Here is a 19,870-nt window from a genome sequence, read left to right as displayed (position 1 = left end):
AGACATCGAGTTTGAGCCTACGTGCACTATGATGACAATATAAGATAATGGGTTCAAGTCCCATCGATTTATGGCCTAACACACTTTTGTATGGATAAGACGTTGGGTTTGAGTCCCGATGCACTATATTGATGATGTAATGATGACTAAGGCAAAATAATCTGTATTTGATGAAAAAAAATCATAAAGGCCGTTCCACTTGATATGCTCCATTCTGTGAGGGGAATGTGGTAGCAAAGCATAAATAAGTCCGAAAGAAGACAAATGGTTAAATATGTGAATGAATGTGGGTGTGCTAATGGACGAAAATAATAATAATCATCATTGTGATAATTATAAAAGGAAGAACATTATGGGTTCTCAAAATGGTCCTAATAAAGCGTGAAGGTAATTTTCGCTTATCAATATGGTAAGAAAGGTCATTGGGTACGCGGTTGTCGTACGACCTAACTTTGATGAAAATTTTATAAATCCTCCGTCAAAGAAGGAATACAATTCAAGGTGATGTTGAGGTGAGTCATATAATTTTGAAAAATGTCAAGGCATGAGAATGGGCTTATAAGAAAATTTATGAAGCACGTATATATATGACTATAGTCCATTCCTTGAAGAGAATGTGACTTGTGATAAGCATTATGAATGCTCACCCATTTTTATAGTGAAATATGTAAAATGATGGATAAGGACGTGCTCATGTATGGTTGGATAAATACCACAACTCACCTCTACGGGAGGTTTGAGACAATATAAAAAAAAAAAAATTTTGGAACAAAAGGTCATTGGTCACGTACTTTTAGTACGTCACAAATATTGTGATGTGTTTTATCATGAATTACCAAAGGGTAAAAGCAAGAAATAAATCTTGCTTATAAAGGTTTTGGGCATGACTATAATGACAATTACTCCCTAAAAGGAGATGTTCACCATATGGATGGTATTATGAAATATGTGTACATAATTAATTGGGAGCTTCGAAAAAAAGCGATATGTTACTACCGGAGGAATAAAATTGTCCATAATATTGGTGTTGTAGGAAGTCTCAAAAGAAACTTTTTAAGTTTCAAAGGCATTGGCCATAAATGAATTATATTGAGACTATAAATTATGGGAAGGTTTAATATCTTCATATTACCACAACTATATCGGGAAACAAAATGTATGTGAAATGTTGCCCCTTTTCCTCCGAATTTGTACCACATAAATATAAGCATGATGGAATCACATGCCATGGAGGTTAGCATGACCAGGTTGACCATCCCGGTTCAAATGTGATGCGAAAATAATTGAGAATTCATGTGGTTATATATTGAAGAAATAAAATATTCTTCAAGAATTCTCTTGTGCTGCTTGTTTTCATGATAACAAATTGGTTAATTTACCAGCTAATGTTGGGATTGTATCCCATGATTTTGGAACTCATAAAAGGTGATATATGTATGGGCCCAGTCACCTGCCATGTGGACCGGTTTACTATTATATGGTTTTAATAGGTGCATCTATGTTGTGGTCACATGTGCATTTGGTATCAATTTGCGATTTGGTTATTGCAAGATTGTTTGCTCAATTATTAAATTAAGTTCCAAACTATGAAAATTATGATCTGGTTTGTATCCAAGTTGTTTTATAGAAATTGTATGCCTCCAATTATAGCTAAACAATTGGTTATGAGAACAAATCTCCCAAAAGGAAATTTGGTTTGAGATAGGTTATTTAATATGTAGCAGCACTTGTAAGCATCAAGCCAACAAATTATGATTCTTCTCGAGGTTGGTTCGAGGTCGGGAACCAACTAATTCCCATCTAGAAATTTGAATGTGCGGTATATGATTTAATTGTTCCACCACAACGCACAAAGATGGGTCCCCAAATAAGGTTGGGAGGTAAATGTTAGATTTCCTAACATTAGGGGAGGATGATAAGCGAGTGGAAAATAAGGTATATGTAATGAATTATCGCTGGTATGATCCTCGTTTGAAAGATAATTCAAGTCAATTGCAGTTACATTTGCCGACCCAAAAGTGAATACTATATCCCATTTTTAAATGCTCCAATTCCAATTTGAATTAAAGTCCTCAAGGACAAAGTCTATGGCAATAGACCGATCGGTTCCAAAGATAAAACTCCTTGAAGAAGGAGAGAGAGCAAATGATCAAGATGGTCATACTAATGAGGCAAGTGCTTTAAAATAGCACCACGACATAATATTTCATACAACCTTTGGTTAGGTTCGGTACTCCGAAATTGATGAAAAATGAAGAGATCTCGATAAATTATGTCACATTGGAACCGATATCAAATAACCGTACGGTATCTTTGAAATAATGTAGCGCTCAACATTATAATGGTGATGAGGATCTTGAATTCAAATCAAAGAATATGGACGGATATAATGATTGGTCAAATAATATACGCATTCAAGTATATTTTGTTTCACTTCGAAAAGTGATGTTTTGGACCCATAGTCCAATGACCAAGGTATAATGTCGGTGGGGTACACATGGATTCTTGTGCGAAAAGTAAAATGAGAAATAAAAACAAAGAAAAATAAAGTACGGCTTGTGCCTTGTGGCATAAAGATTTTCGCAAAGTCCCGACATTATTGTAAGGAGACGTATGTATTCTCCCGTGGTGGATGCGGTGGGGTTTCTTATCGTCCGCAATATATGAAAATTTTGAATGCGTATAATTCATTGTTGTCAATATGGCTATATAGACAATGAAAGAAAATCCGTAGGGATTTAAATTGGTTTGAAGCATTTGAGGTTTATGAAAATAAAGCTTCAACAAATCTTTATATAGGTCAAAGCAATTCCGTTGAGTACCCCGATGGTTGCGAGATCGCTTGACATAAATAAAGATCCATTTCGACCTAAGGATAATGATGAAGAGCTCATTAGTGATGAAACTCCATATCTCAATGCAATTGGGGCATTGATGTATCTAGCCAATAATACCACGACCGTATATATGTTTTGCGGTAAGTTTATTGGCAAGATTCGGCTCCTCCCCAACAAAAAGACATTGGAACGGTGTTAAGCATATATTCGTATATCTTCAAGAACAATTGCTATGGGATTATTTTATTCTTATGAAATCCAAGTCGATATAATTGGTTACGCAGATGCGATATTTGTCCGACCCACATAAAGGTCAATCTCGGAAAAAAAAATTTATTTATTTACATACGGAGGTACGAAGAATATCATGGCGTTCAACCAACAAACTATGGTTGCTACTTTTCAAATCATGCAGAGATAATAGCAATTCATGAAGCAAGTCGAGAATGTGTTTGGTTGAGATCAATAACTCAACACATCCAGGAGACATGTGGCCTTGCTTTGGAAAGAGATATTCCAACAACATTGTATGAAGACAATGCTGCATGCATAGCTCAACTAAGAGAGTGGGATACATTAAAGGAGACAGAACAAAGCACATTTCGCCAAAATTCTTCTTCACTCATGATCTTCAAAAGAAAGGTGAAATAGATGTTCAACAAGTTCGTTCAAGTGACAATTTGGCGGATATGTTCACTAAGGCATTATCCAACCTCAACATTTGAGAAAATGATATACAAAATTGAAATGCGTCATCTCCGAGACATTAAGTAATGTTTTCATCAGGGGGAGTAAATACGCGCTGCACTCTTTTTCCCTTAACCAAGGTTTTGTCCCACTGGGTTTTCCTGGTAAGGTTTTTAATGAGGCAGCTCTCAAAGCGTATTACTAGATATGTGTACTCTTTTTCCTTCACTAGGACTTTTTCCCACAGGGTTTTTTTTCTAGTAAGGTTTTTTAACGGCGCACATCATCTATTAAGACATGAACATCCAGGGGAATGACATCATCTATTAAGACATGAACATCCAAGGGGAATGACATCATCTATTAAGACATGAACATCCAGTGGGGAACATCATCATCTATGGACATCCATGGGGAGTATTATGAAATATATATTTATTATGGATGTCCATTGTATATTAATGGTTCTTCCACCACCTTAATGGTTCATCCACCATCTTAATGGTTCCTCCACCATCTTAATGGTACTTCCACCATCTTATATATTAATGCATATATAGCACTATAAATAGAGGCATAAGTTTTCATATGTAATGGACTTGAACACATTTTGGATGAATAAGAAATCTCTCCTCTCTTGTCACTCTATTTCTATGGTTTTCATCCTTTAATATTGTGACTATTTTAGCTTCATTTTATAACAACAAAGAGATTTATTACTTTTTCTTAATTCTACCCTTATTTCTCAATAAATGGAGTACCTAATTAAGTAAAACGTGTAAGGAGGAGATAATAGTAATTTAATTATTATTTTCCTTTTGTCTTCCCCTCATATTATTGGAGGTGGAATCAACACAATGAGGTCTTTTCATTATATACCTATTTTTATAATTAAGTGAAAAAATCTATTAGTAAATGAATTAAATACTTTTCTCAAAATAATTTTCAAACATATCCAAACAACATATTCTCCATATATGTTATTCATCCGATTTCAAATATTATTCGTTATGGATGGTCAATTAAATTTGTTTCAAAATTTGACGTTTAAAAAAGATAAGAAGCGATTTATAAATTTCATTTTTAAATCTACCCTTACTGCAATAAATGAAATACTAATTAAGTAAAACGTTTAAGGGGGGAAATAACTAGTAATTTAGATAAATATTCTAATAATTTACATTGTCGGACAATTTTATACACTAACAAATTAGGCCTTTAAACATAAGAGTGGCGTACATTATCAGAAAAGGCAATATTTTTTCGAGAGTGATCTAAACAGGGTAACTTTTCCTTAAGGCAACGCTTTTAATAAAGCAAAGACTATTGCGAGGCTTTTTGTGTCATACGACTAAATTTTTGAAGAGTGCCAAAATCTTAAAAAGATAGTAGATAGTACCTGCCACTACTGCAAAATCTCTTCAATTAAATTTTTCACTGAAAAAAAAATAATCACTAGGCGAGGTGCCTAGTGCTAGTCTTTTTTATTTATGTAATAAAAGCGAAACTCAAAGGAAAAGCTAAAAAGTACAAGCAAGGGGGGAAAATCTAAATAGTAGTGTCTTCATACGGAAAATTTAGGAAGTTTCCGAGCGTATCAATGAGAATCTGTTTCTCATCATGCGTTTTTCCAGTGAGCTGGTTCGGTGGGAATGAGGTGAAAAAGTCATGTTTTGTATCACAAATTTCCCACTGAATTTCGGTGAAAAAACCTCTATTTCTAATAGTGTGCACATTTAACCGTGTTCGTAGTAACGACATTGTGTAGTAATTTAACTTTTTCTCCAAGACCTTTATCGTCAAGTTTCTTTACACGATTGGTATCATCTAGGCTCCTTTTTTAATATATAAAAGAAAACTAGCTAGATTAGTGAAAGTTTGTATAAGAAGTTAAGAACAACTAATTACCTCCTTGATTATGTTGGAGTCCTACATTGGTGGATAATTGACACTTGGTCTCCTCGTGCGGTTTTGGACAATTCTTTCCTCATGAGCTAACTTTTGAGGTTAAGTTACGTCAAAGTCTATTGAAATTAACAATGAGAAAAATGGAGATAGAATAATTAAAGGGAAAATTACAGCCATAACCTTTGGGTGATCTAGTTTATAGAAGAACCAGCAAATATATAGGTTTTGTATATTTATACTTAAATATACATATACTATACGTTTAATATACATATCAGTATATAGAATTTGTATATTTGAGCTACTACCGGTAATTAAATTTGACCGAAAGTACATATGCGTAGGTTTCCCATAATTAAATCTGTAAAGACTTGTTGCGCAATATATATATATATATATATATATATCAATGCATTTAAATGTGTGTGTGTGTGTGTGTGTGTGTGTGTGTGTGTGTGTGTATCGTATATATATATGTACCGAAAAGATGAAGATAAGAGTTTTGGAAGAACCAAAAGCATAGGTTTGGCCGCTGGTTTGTATATATTATTTAATAAATATAAGAGAATCAGATGCTGATGCAATGATGCTGAATTGCTGATGACATTTGAATATTATGAATTCAGAGTTCAAAATTCTATCATTTGTGCTAAAGTCTGCATACATGAATCACTAACGGGGCAAATAGTGATTCACACTTCACACCATGATGAAGTGGAGAAAAGATTATTGGATGTGATGGGAAATCTTCTCATGATCTAGGACTAGGATAAGTGTATCAAATATATTTTTTTATTCTTTATCTCAAAATGTGCTTAAAACATCTGAAAAAAAATTAAGAATTATAGAGTTTTATGAAGAAGCAATTAAAAGGAAAACAAAATGTCTTGTAATGTCGTAATGCCCTTGACAGAGGGCGGCGGGCCAGAGGGCGGCGGGCTGGTTTGTATATTTTTAAATTATTTAACACTTTTTGAAATATAAGAGAAAATCAGAAAGTTTTAGCTGATGCAATGACATGTGCTTTTGTTGTTTGATGCTGATTTGAATAAATTTGTGCGACCAACAATATGTGTCATGAAACTGTGACAATATCAAAAAAGATTCTAGCAAAGGGATTAGGTTGATTTCTTAGTTAGGGTCCATAATTAGGAGTGTCAACAAATGCATGATGACACAACAATAATATTTGAATTCCAAATCATGTTCCATATGATCAGAGAGTGTTCACCGATTATTAAGAATAGGACAGAGAGAAAAATATAAAACACACCTAATCATGATTTTTGAGATTAGGAATGGTACCCTTGACCATACATACCATAAGTGACTTGTAATATGTAAATTAATGGAATTTCTTCGGTTAAGCTAACCATCTTGACCAATCAATCAATCGAATGAAAATCGATTAGTATGAAATTATTAAAGATGGGAAAAATCAAAAGCTAAACAACGAAAACTTTGGTAATGATTTTGACGTTTCGTCTCACAATAAATCTAGTTCTTGGATAGCCTGGTAAAACATTTTTTTGCACGGAAGCCCTTCAATTAAAAGGAAAACTTTAAATTTTGCCACTAAATTTGTGGTCTTTAAATTTTGCCCTTCATATTTGTGGTCTTTAAATTTTGCCCTTTGCTTGGAAAGATGGCCAATACATGGGCCCCCGCTCACAAGATAAAATAAAAAAATAATTTCGCACGTTTAAACTAGGGGAGTGTATGCCGATCCGCATACAATCTTTAAGAAAAGTTAAAGTTATGCCATAACTAAAAATCATAACTAAAAAATCGCCGTGAGGATATAAAATTTAAAACTTTGCCTTATAAGGCAAACTTTTTTCGGTTGAAAGTCTATTTTATTCCATCCAAAAAACTTGCATAAACAGTTTTAGAACCTTCAACTCGGTATTCCTACTCACTAACTTGTATAAGTCAAACTAGGAGCAACTATTACATTAAAAAAACATGTACACTTAGCTAGGGATAGCATTCATAGCATGCTGCCATTTGAAATTAAATATTTGTGCAATCTCTCTCCGAACAAGTATTTTGTCGAGTAGGTTCCTTTCTCTCCAAACCAATGCCACTATAATATCAAAAATGGAGATTATTTGTGTCTAGCAATGTGGATTCCAGGTTGATTTTTTTCTTTAGTGTACCCATACCATTGGAGTGTCAACAATCCTGCATGATGACACAAAATAATATTTGAAAAATATTTCAAATCATGTTCCAATATGATCTAGAGTGTAATCTACCGATTATTAGTAAGAATTTGTAGGACAGAGAGATAATACTTTTCCATGTAAATATAAAACAAATACATATATATGCTTCATTTTGCCTATAGATTAGGAATTTGTACCCTTTGTTTTTACCATACATACTTTAAGTGACTTGTAATATGTAAATTAATGGAATTATCAAAGGTTAAGCTAACTATACTTGTCAATCAATCAAAGTATGCCGGTCCCAGAATGAAAATCGATTAGTATGAAATTTTTAAAATTTTAGTGACCGATGGGGTTCGAACAAAAGCTAAACAACGAAAAAATTTGAAATGATTTTATGAAGTTTCGTCTCACAATAAATCTAGTTCTTGGATAGCCTGGTAAAATAAAGGCCAAAGCCCAAAGATAACGCCTTCACGTGGGCCTATTTTTGGGATGGGACACCCATACCCAAGCCTTCTTGACATTTTTCAGTCAACAATCCCTTAATTATAGGAAAAAATTACTTAATGTAACGGATAATGCTCCAAAATTACACTTTATGGCAATACTTTAAAATAATTACAAAATATAACTATATTTTACATTTTATAGCAGACATACATTGATACACGAATCCCTAAATTGTTGGCAAAATTCTTGTATGCATGTGCATACTGCGTATATGCTATGAGTGTATATAAAATGGATGTTATGATACCCGAGCCCTAAAGAATTTTGGATGTAGTTAAGTGTATTTAGGAGAATTTTGTTATTAGAAAAGGTTGACATCAAAAGTCGAGGTGGAAGTCCCCCGTAAGTTAAGTTTTCAAAATGGATTTGAACAAGGGTCAACTTCAAGTGAGTGTTGCGACCTGTGTTTTTAATCTCAGGGTGATCTACCTATCACATTAAAGCTCTATGAGTCTAGTTTTCAACGGAGCAAACCATTTGTCGATACAACGTCGGAGTAAATAGTTATGAGAGTCTCACGACGAATTGTCCAAGCCGGAAAGGGACCTCGTGACGCGAAGAACATAGCGACCAAGTTGGTTGCGTTGGCCCACGCGACGTGACCATGGTGAGGCACGGGGGTTTGGTATATAAAGATTGGACCGAAAGCATAATGGAGGGGATATATTTGACCGTTTTCCATTTATTTTATTATGGTGCTTAGGATTGTTAGTCAATTGAAAAATCTAACGTTGGCACTAATCAATTGAAAAGATCTAATTTTGGCACCAACAACACCAAGTTCAACTTCAACTTCCTACATCAAACTCAATCCCAAAGATTTAGACCCATTGTGAATTGACAAGTTTTATTTTGGATGTAAACCTACTGCAACTCTCTTCTTTATCTAAATTTTGGGACCGACAATATGAGCAAGCTTACATATGTGGAATCATTTTTTTGCGCGGAGTGCCCTTCGCCTAAATTCAATAATAATAAACCCACGGTCTTTAAATTTCGCTATAACTCAATCCCAAAGAAATTGGGATTAGCTAAGTTGTCACCGTTCATTGTGAATTGACAAGTTTTATTTTGGATGTAAACCTACTGCAACTCTCTTCTTTATCTAAATTTAAAACCGCTTGGCGAATTTTTTTAAAATTTTGATCGGACCGACAATATGAGCAAAGCGGCAAAATTTAAACATTTCAAATATAAAGCGAATTAGTAGGCCTAATGTCAAGTCATAATAATATGCCTTCAGCTTATTTCATAAAATTCATACACTAATGAGCCAAAAGGACTTACTTCTTGATCTATGCATCCATCAAACAAGGCAAGAGGAATAGCTAATTCCAAAAAATTGTATTTAGATTGAAAAGTTAAATCAGTTGAAACATAAAAAAGAAAAATATATGTAGGAAAAATCAAAACTGAAGAGAAAGATAAAGGTACTAATTAAAGGAGTATTACGTATATATACATAAGAATATGGTACATTACAAAATATAACTATACTTTTCAGTTTACAAAACATATCAATAGATTTCTTACAAAATATATACGAAAATTTTCGCTCAAGTCTTGGAAAATTCGATCAAATTTTTGTGTATGAAATGTGTATATATCGCTCAAGGGTAAAAAATTTCGCTCAATATTTTGTATGACAACGGTATGAAATATGTATATCTCATCCAAGGCTTAAAAATTTTGCTCAAATTTTGTGTATGAAAACTGTATGAAATATGTATATCTCGCTCAAAGCTTAGAATTCTCACATTTTTCGTGTATGAAAACTGTATAAAAACGGAATGAAATATGTATACAACTGTATAAAATTTGTATAAAGGTTCATGTTAAATGGGGGGATAAATGATTTGTTCTTTAAGAATCCCATATTCGATCTCATAGATACAAATAGGACTCTGCAGAATGTTGTGTTCGATAAAAGTCATATGTACGGCTTGAAGGAACATCTTCATATAAAACTTTATTTATTTTCAAATAAATTCAATTTGCTAAAACAACTATACTAATATTTGAGAGTGGAGAGAGTATAATGCTTTGTGTTTTGTCTTGTTTGAAAAAAAATTGCAGAGGTGAAATTGGGGTTGAACCGATGAAGAAGAAAATCGAATTGGAGTACACAAAAATAATGTATCATATATCCACAACAGAAAATCATCATGTCACAAAAGAAGAAAACAAAGACATATAGGACAATATATAAATATCAAAATCCATGGTAATCAGGCAAGAAGAAGAAGATGGTAACGAGACATTAAAAGAAAGGGGTTATCAAGCAAGAATGGTGTCTATCAACTACTATAGAGAGAGAAATCTTTTTGAGAATAAGAATAAATTTAATTGGTAACTATCCTAAAATTAAGCCCACATTTAAAAATTAAATTTTCTCACTAAAAAATCCCAAAATCATGGGTATTACATTAATCCCAAATTTAGTATATTTTGTAATTTTATTAGTATGTTTTGTAAAGAAGGAAAACTATCTTTATGTTTTGTAATATAGAGTTTTAAGTTGTATTATTAAGTCATTTTCCCACTAATTAATCAATATTGAAGTCGTTCTTGATATGAAGTCCTTTATTCCTAAAAATGAAAGTTGTCGGTTCAAACTCGAATTAGTCGGACCCCAAAATGGATAAACGCCGTATAATGATGACAGAATCTTCCCGAAGGAATATTTTGCTTATAAACGTATCTTTGCTTCTTTTTTTTTTTTTTTTTATCCAACATAAACCTATTTTGTTAATAACATGTTTTGTTGTCCAAAATTCTCTAACATTTCAAGTACCATATTGAAGTGATGATCCCACACACGACCAACAAGTGGTGTCTCATTGTCCCTATAGTTGATGATCACCTTTGTGTTATTCTTAACACACATCATCGCACACAAAGTGGGTCACTATTCCAATTCCAAAATACAATCTCCTCAACTCCAAATTTATGGCCTACGAGTGTTCGAAACACTACCTCAGTTGTTCTTTTCATATAAGAAGATGGAAACTAAGTTTATGGGAACTGGAATAGTTTCTTGAATCCAACTGATACTTATCTTCAAACCCAGAACATAACTAGAACAAATACAACTTCCAGTAAAGAAAAATTCCAATTTGATGGATCCAATATGATTTTCTACAATGGAGATGACAACTATTTCACTTTTCAAGATGATCTTCGGGATGCAGGGGAAGTCACTCAACTTATAAATAATGTACAAATATCATGTGTGTGTGTATATATGTATGTATGATGTATAATAGTGTATAAAGTTATATATACCTCGTATACATTGTTATACCGTGTTTTTACGCTACCTTATGTGTTCATTGTATGTATAAGTATTGTATAAAGGTGTATAAGAGATACATTTGTATAAAATGTATATATACACCTTTTATATATTTTGATACAGTATATACACTCCTCTGAGGACTTATGAATATTTTCTGAAATGTCCCAAAAGTGGAAGATGTAAAAAACAAATTAATTCATGAACTTATTACATGTGTAGTAATCGTGAGAGACAAAACACTATGCTTTTGAAGCTTATTCTGGAGATTTTATTTCAGCCAAGCAAATTTCTTTGTGTGTGTCATAGCATGCAATAGGGCCTAAGACATTCAACCCCACTTTGCAATTTGCTTAAGAGCAGTTACGTGGAGTACTATTTTGAAAAAGGTGTAAAAAGGACTGGAAAATAAAAGGGACATGTGGGAAAGAGTAAAAACGACAGTAGGGGATCAAAGCTTTGTCAACAAAATAGGCAATGTGGTAATAAAAGAACAATTCGACTAAAATCAATGAACTAGATGACCGAGAGGTTAATTGGGGTAAGAAGTTGATTGTTGGGCTGATTTAGACAAACTAGATGTCCCAATGGAATTGAAAAAAACAAATAAACTTTGATGTATATACCATATATTTTCTGTGTATATTACATGTAGGATTTAATATTTTTCTAACTTATGCCCTCCTGGCAGGAACTGCCAGGAGAATGTTTCACAACCCAACTGCACCTTGGGCTTCTACTCATATATTTCTAAATATATAAACCATTCTTCTCAGTCTTCTCGTGTTTGGAAAACTTTGATGCTTGGTTGGCAGATGTGTCAAAAAGGGATTAAATGGATGCTTGTACCAGCTGCTTCCGTAGCAGAGTGCTTTGACTATGCTGTTATCTGCCGCCTAAACAGCTGTTGGCGGAGACTGCTCAGCGTTTATGATTCTAATTCTTTGATATTATTGGGTTTTGAATTAATAATTTGTACATATTTGACAAACAAATTATTACAAATATATGGCTCGGATCAAAGCTACTGGATTCGGTCGAACCCACGCCCGTGGCTCAAGGGATTCGTGCTTGAATGCCGAAATCAGGGGGACTCTATCAATTTATGCGGCAAATCTGTTTGTGGTGGAAAAAAGAAAAACCGGAAGTCCAAGCGAGCCGGGCTGATATTAACAAAAAAAGATACCCTCCTAGAAAGGGCCTAAAATCAAAGACCCAATCAGGGATAGAGTCTCTTCAGTCTATCGCTTTATCTAAGCTCCAGTTAACTCAATGAAAGATGGAGGGATCTGTAATCAGAATGTAGAACTAAATGATCTCTCTTTCGGCATAGCCAGTTAGAAAAAAAAAAAGGCGAGTGCAGCCTAGCTCACCCAGCTCAACAATAGAAATCTTTGCAGTTCAGCGAATAAGTCTTTCTTATAGCTCTTTTCTCCCTTTGCTGTGGTTGTGTCTAACCGCGCTTAAACACAAAGAAAGGGTTATTTAGCTAATAGTAATAGTTCGAGCAGGTAGCAGAAAGCGAACGAGCTAAATAATATAGTTGTATATGGAACCATAGGCTCCTACGCTGGGAGCGCAGCGTAACTAAGACAGTCATTCCATTTAGGGAGAGACAAAATGGGCTGGCACGGACAATCTGGTGTTTGGGATGACCGGAATTAGTGGATTCCTTTTTTTTTAATACTTTTCTTTAGTTTTGGTTTTCCTGCAGCTCTTTTCCTGATCTTTTTTCTTCATTAAAAGGCTTTACAAGCTGCAAACATATGGCTAGGGAGTGTCATCCCTAAAAAGGAAAAAAAAAAGAACTCTGTTAGAGCTAGGACTTAGTTTAATCCTACTAAAAGAGCAGTAAGTGACCTAAATTGAGTAGGAATAAGGCAATATCCCCTCGTTGCCTAGGAGCTCTCCTAGGTACATTGAGCAGGTCTATTTGTCATTTTATTAAGTTCTGGACAGACAATTGGCTAGATGCACAACTTAGTATGAGACAACTTATAGCCTATAGTATGAGACAGCTAAGTATTTAGTTCATCATATGCACTCATCTTTAGCTGACTATAGAACTAACAATAGCTGGGATTTAAATCTTCTATCGATCAGTTGTTCTACCCATGGAAATTGTGCATAAAAATGAGTCTATTAATTCCCCAAACGTAGTCTCACATGACAAGATCACTTGGTCCCTCACCTCCACAGGCCAGTTTACTATTAAATCTATTTATCATGCTATTTCAAACAACTTCGCCCCTCATGTTGCCAAAATTCAAGCACTTCCTATGGCTAAGTTGTGACAATAGACTGTCTACAACAGCCAATCTTCATCATGCTAAGATTACTAATAACCCAAATTGCAAGCTATGCAATATGAATGCAACTGAAACAGCTGCAAATATTTTATTTGACTGCCCGAATGCCATTCAACTTTAGCAATCTATAGACTTAACATGCTTTGTTAACAATATCCGCATTTCTCCTCCTCCACAACTCCAAATGATAAATATTACGCTGTATAAAAATGGTGTTCATCCAATCCCTCAAAGTTTTACATTGTTTATACACTGTTAAAATTAATTTTTATGTATATATAGTAGACATTGAACCCCCTTTGACTTCTTCGTGTGTTTATTTTTTTATATTTTGAACCCCCTTAGTGAAATCCCTGGCTCCGTCACTGATTCAAAGACCAACATCTAGCACTATCAGTGTCTCTCCTGAAGTCTTTATCCCTTTCTACTTATGGCACATTTGGACAACGCTCAAAAAACACCTAATAGAAACCCAAGGTCCCCAAAAATATTTCTCAGTTGATTAACCGTATTATGATATTCTACTACTTTACCTAAAGTTGAACCCTTCGCAAGCAGGTTACTATAAGCTTAACGTCAATGGTGCTGCCTCAAATGACAGGGAATATTGTGGTATAGGTGGTGTCATACGTGATGGTGATGTTCATTGAATCATAGGCTTTGCAACAAGAGTATCCACAACATCAATTGTTGTTCTTCAACTCTGGCCCTTCTTCAGGGGTTAAATGTGGTACATCAATTTAATATACATCCATTGGTTGTTGAAGCTGATTCTCTGATACTAACTGATAGAAACTAAGAGTCCACCAAACAGTATAGAGAACCAGGTTCTCTATCTATTCCCTCAAGTAAACAGAACAGGAAGTAAATGAGACACAATATTTACGTGGAAAACTCCCTGCTCAAGGGATTATAAACCACGACCTATCGGAGTAAGATTTCAACTTCAATAACTGAGCAACTTTGAGATTACAACCTTAGCAACCTGTGAATTAAACTCTTAATCCCTCACCCCTTACAATAACTCTATTGTAAGCTACAACCCTTAACTAACTCTAGCCAAGCAACCAACTCCTATTGACTAACTCTAGCCAACAAACTACTGACCTTGACTAACTCTAGCCAAGACAACAAAATAACGAAGGTTGAGAAACTTTTTACAATGACATTTCTCGAAAGTAGTGTAGGATTACAAGTAAGAACAAAGTAACAAAGACTTAACAAACTTTAGGACTTAAGATATCTTCAGTTGTTGGGATCTGGTCCTTGAGTTTGATGAAGCTTTGTTCTTGAAAGCACCAAGAGAGTAATGGCGGCTACACTTGAGAGAGAATGTATTTTCTGATTTTGTAAACGATACATTTAACCTAGTAACATGTTGTATATACATTGGGGAGCATGTGAGTAGCACGTGACCATGGATAGGACCTTTCATCTTTTACAATTGGCCTTTAGCTACAGGTTTGACCTTCAAAGACGCCGCACCGTGTTGTTGCGTTCGCTAGCCCAAGACAAAAAGTACCGCAGCTTTACAGCTGTGGCGCGTTGATTGTACTGCACTCAGGGGACCTAATCGAATAACTAGTCCCTCTAGTGTTTGTCAAATCATCAAAACACAATTGATTTGCGTATATCACATAATTGATTAGAGTATATTGCGTAATTGTGCTCTTTTTTCTTTTTTTTTTAATCACGTAATTGATTATTTCGTCAGTAGTATATCAAGAACATGGATCCAGAAGAAAAGTCTCAATTACTACCATTGAACAACTTATTTACAAATAGCAATCCTTTAGTCATCGGAAGAGGGAAGAATTTCTAAAACTTGGTAGAAATTATAGTGATCCTTCTCTCTTGGGTTGTGAGTCTAGCCAGGGAAGGAGGCGTAAGGCGGGGCATTTTACATTTGTCTCGGCGAGGCATAAGCCCCATGGGTATTTAATTTTTAGTATTTCATAAAAATTAGTGGCCTAAAGCTAAATTTAAATATGAGGCCTTAAGTATAAACACATATACAAAAAAATTAGTGTTGCCTTTTTATTTTTCATACTTGTTGTCTTTTACTTCATATAGTAACATTATTATTTATATTAGTAAGGATCAATTCAAGTCAAAAAGATACCAGCCATGTGTTTTAAAGACATTACCTAGGATGTTATTGTAAAAACTTTATTTAATAGTATGATGACTGGAGTAGTTTACTTCAAAGTTTTAAAATATTGCTCTTAAAACGTAGATAGTGTTTTTTCTTTCTTTTGTTATATATATTTTGTACTTCTTTTTACAATCTTCAATACCATAAAATTCATCGGTAAAATTTTTTTGGGCCAAAACCAAAAGCTTTACTAGCCTCACCCTTGAGCCACCCTTGCTTACAACTTGTAATTATATATAACATAATTTTACAAGTATAAACAATACAATGAAATAAAAGCTATTGTGCAATACAAATCAACTCTAACATCTTAACTTTCAAATGATGAAAAAAATCAAAATTTCTTAAAATGATATTACTATCATACTGTTCATTTTATAGCAATAAACTTTATTAGTATTATAATTAAAACTTAACTCCTTCATGAATAAAATTAAATTACTTTCAAATAACGAAATAATAAAATATGATAATTTTGATACATACGACAAAAGACCAATGACACGCGAAAATGTACGAATCGGCTATGTATTTTTAAAAGAAATATTAAGTGATATTCACCCTCACGATGTTCTCAAATAGTAAATATGCAATACTACGACTTATTATTTGAGTTACACACAATCTTATTATTTATATAGATGAAAAACTATTAAGTATCATTCATTTGTTAAAGAAGGGTCAACGATTTTAATTAAGGAATTTAACATATAATTTGTGTAAGAACTATTAGGCGAGCCACAACCATCGGGCGTGTTTAGGGCGTACCGTCGGGCGCTTAGGGCGTAAGCCTCACAGGGATTAAGCCACGCACGTAGCCCTGGGGCGTTTAGCCAGTGCCTCACCCTGAGGCGAGCCCCGGGATGATTCCTGAAACTGCCTTTTAAAACAATGATGATGACGACCTTGTATCAACTAAACTTGAGATCTGTACCTTGCTCCATTTCTATAACTATGAGTTGAACATTTTTTATGCTAGGCGTAGGGAACAGGATCTGTATGGTAATAGTGGAAAAGACTTCTTATACGAAATCAAATTCATATATATGATGATTGAATATCTCATATATCGCATTGAGAATTTTAATATAAGTCTCAGCCACTTCACAACAATAAGGGAAAGGAAAGAAGCCGCGGAACTCCTCCGTTTGAGGAGGATGACAAAGAAGATGGACATAACTGGTTCTGTTGTTGAGTCTGAAGAGTCTTTGCGGGAATGACATAAGTTTGTGTGAAAGAAAAAGGGATGAGGCTAAAGCTCACGCGTAGAATATATTTGGAGAATTAATGAAATTTGAAGTGAAAGTCCAAATACTTGGAGCATTAAAGGATCAAGCTACTATTTTTGAAAATCTTGCTGATGTTTTCCTCAAAGATGTGCAAGCGTTGAAATATAGTCAAGGTATATGAAACTTCAATAACTTTTTATGCGGTCCACAATGCACCTAATTACCTGAATTGCCAAATAACAAATTGCAGGGACTAGTGGTAGCTCAAAGCTGAGCAGAAGCAAGAAGAAGAGCCGAAAAGCTATGATCAGGCTTGGAATGAAGCCATTCCCGGGTGTAAGCAGTGACACGCTCAAAAAGAGCGAGAATGTTAGTTACTTATGTTACTGATTTCTTAATTATGTTACTGCTTTGTTGCTTTTTCTTTTCCGGCATTTTTTTTTTTTTTTCTGTTCTAGTGCTTAGTTTTCTCCTTATATTTTCTTCTCTGGTTTCAAATTCTATATGTCATCTCGGAACCGGATGTTAAGAGCCCTGCATCAGACACATATGTTATATTTGGTGAGGGAAAGGTTGAGTACTTGAGCTCTCAATTGCAGTCTCAAGCTGAGGATGTGGATGAAAGGAGAGCTGAAAGATGCCAAGATCATTCCAGATGCTAAACACTGCGTTTACTTTCAAGGTAAGAAGCAATTTATGCGTTTCAACAAAGTTGTTGGAGGCAGCAAGCACTGAGAGTACTTTGGTCTCAATTTTCAGAGTAGTAACTGACCTGTTTTATATGTTTTCCCTGAGGGGGGACTTTAGGGTTGAAATCTCCCTAAAATCCCCCAACTATGTTTCTTACGGATAGTAGTGTGACTATGCTATTAAAGCTACTGGTTTCTGTTTTTTGCAATTTTCCTGACAATTCTCCCTCTATGAGGAATCTACCGGTACTATAGTATGTCATTTTGAGACCAGCCTTGCAATTTATGAAGTGCATTGAGTTTTTGCATTTCTATCCTTCCCCTGCTTCCTGAGTTGTTGCAGTGTTATTGCTATTGTAAATTGATTATTGATTGTTTGTTGAATTGTGTTTAACTACGTAGTTATTTTAGATTTTCAGAACTCAATTCGCCTTTAACTCACCTTGACAACCATTTTCCGGTTTCTTGGCACTCCAATATCTTTTCTGTTTTGTTTCTGATCTTTGGCCAAGGTGAACAGGTTATGTTGTTACTAATATTATGCAATATCTATTAATGCTTCTTAGTTTAAAGCTTAAGAAATTTGAGAGTTCACAGTATTATGGTGATGGGTACATTTCTCAATTTTCAGCTCAGTTTTGTTATCAGGTAATCAGGAGATTTGTAAAGTTAATACTCTTGTTATCAGTTTTGCACTTATTTGATTGTCAAGGGGTGTGATTGTTCCATAATGGAACTTCCGTTTACTAACATTTTCACGTGGCTCGGAGGAGTTCGTCCCTCTTATATGAGTATCTTTTTAGAACTTCTCCCAATGCAGTGATATACCTCCAAAAAGATTTATTCTGGAAAAGTAAATGAGATACATACATATAGGATTCAGCAAATTGTAATGATTTCAATGTTAAATGAGTTTGACTTACAATTGCCTCTTTGCTTTTTGTTTGCAACTCGAAAGAACTTCTGTTTTCCCATTCATGCATTACACTAGTAACTTTTATATTACAGTGAAAAAAAACTACGAATAAGAACAATGGATTTCGAAATTTTTATAAAATTATTAAGTCATCAAAGGAAAGAGAGGGGTTCAAACCCTCAGTACGATTTCCGAGATACAACATCAGGCCTATCTAGGTTAGGTTATCAGGGGACGTTAGGAATCGGAATTTAAGAAGTTCTCTCCTTTTTTTTTTTACAGTGGATTTTGCTCATCAATTTCTTGTTTGATCTGCCGCTGTTAGAACACCACATTCTTATGCATCAAGATATCCAATTAGGTTATTATGGTTGGATTCTATTATAGATTTCTGACCATATTCTCCATAGGGCCGGCCCTCTATTCTTAAAAAAACATATATATTTTGGTTTAACCCTGCAACAGAGGAGTAGGAAAGGACATTCTAAATTCTCCTTAAGAAAACCCTGCAAAATCTCAAGTTACTCCAGAAGAAATTCTCCACTATTTAGAGTTTTAAATCATAGCCACATAACCTCATTTGCCATGTTTTTGAATTCAACCCAAGTAACAATGCAACTTCACTGTTTTCCAGCGACTTCTATTCATGTATTGAATTTGAATATTCAATTTTAATTGAATTAGACCAATTACTTACTGATAATTCAAATAAAAAGTTTACATAGTAATCCTACGAAGATCAACTTTTCTTGTTTACAGTGAATTTAACTTTCTTCTCTTTTTCCCCTTGCTTGCTTTTGTTAAAGCCTCAATAAACAAATCTCATAGCTCACGTAGGACTAAGAGCTAAAAGAACAGCCCAGCGCACAAAGCATCCCGCGTTTACGCAGGATCAGGGGAAGGACCGCACCCAATGCAAGAATCAGTGGCGCTGATTCCACGGCTCGAACCCGTGACTTATAGGTTACACGGAGATAACTTTACACATAGGACTGAGAGCGAAGCACTAAAAAAAGGAGAGGAGAAGAGAGACGAAAAATTGAAAGTGATTGGACAATTTGCACCTAACATTGCCATTGTTAAACAAGTATAGAAAATCCTCAATGACCTTCTCAACACATACAGGCATACAGCTGTGTACAGCCACAACATACTACTAAT

General features: G+C 34.5%; 1 protein-coding gene across 1 annotated transcript; it reads left to right on the top strand.

Moving 5' to 3' along the window:
- The first annotated feature begins 17,162 nt into the window (after nt 1–17,162).
- LOC132038207 (nascent polypeptide-associated complex subunit alpha-like protein 3) lies at nt 17,163–17,766 on the top strand. The gene is made up of 3 exons (XM_059428915.1): nt 17,163–17,277; nt 17,355–17,473; nt 17,563–17,766. Exons 1-3 carry the CDS (start codon nt 17,163–17,165, stop codon nt 17,764–17,766), a joined length of 438 nt encoding a protein of 145 aa, XP_059284898.1.
- The last annotated feature ends 2,104 nt before the right edge of the window (nt 17,767–19,870 follow it).

The sequence above is a fragment of the Lycium ferocissimum genome, chromosome 11 (genome assembly GCF_029784015.1).
Source record: "Lycium ferocissimum isolate CSIRO_LF1 chromosome 11, AGI_CSIRO_Lferr_CH_V1, whole genome shotgun sequence".
NCBI lineage: Eukaryota > Viridiplantae > Streptophyta > Magnoliopsida > Solanales > Solanaceae > Lycium > Lycium ferocissimum.
Note: the sequence above shows the minus strand (reverse complement) of the source record. Positions and strands in the feature narration are given on the sequence as shown.

What these genes read in the sequence shown, in the direction of transcription:
- LOC132038207 (XM_059428915.1), top strand. Translation starts at nt 17,163, where the DNA reads ATGAAATTTGAAGTGAAAGTCCAAATACTTGGAGCATTAAAGGATCAA. An exon ending in AGCGTTGAAATATAGTCAAG is followed by an intron (nt 17,278 to 17,354) that starts GTATATGAAACT and finishes AACAAATTGCAG; the next exon opens with GGACTAGTGGTAGCTCAAAG. An exon ending in CGCTCAAAAAGAGCGAGAAT is followed by an intron (nt 17,474 to 17,562) that starts GTTAGTTACTTA and finishes TTTCTGTTCTAG; the next exon opens with TGCTTAGTTTTCTCCTTATA.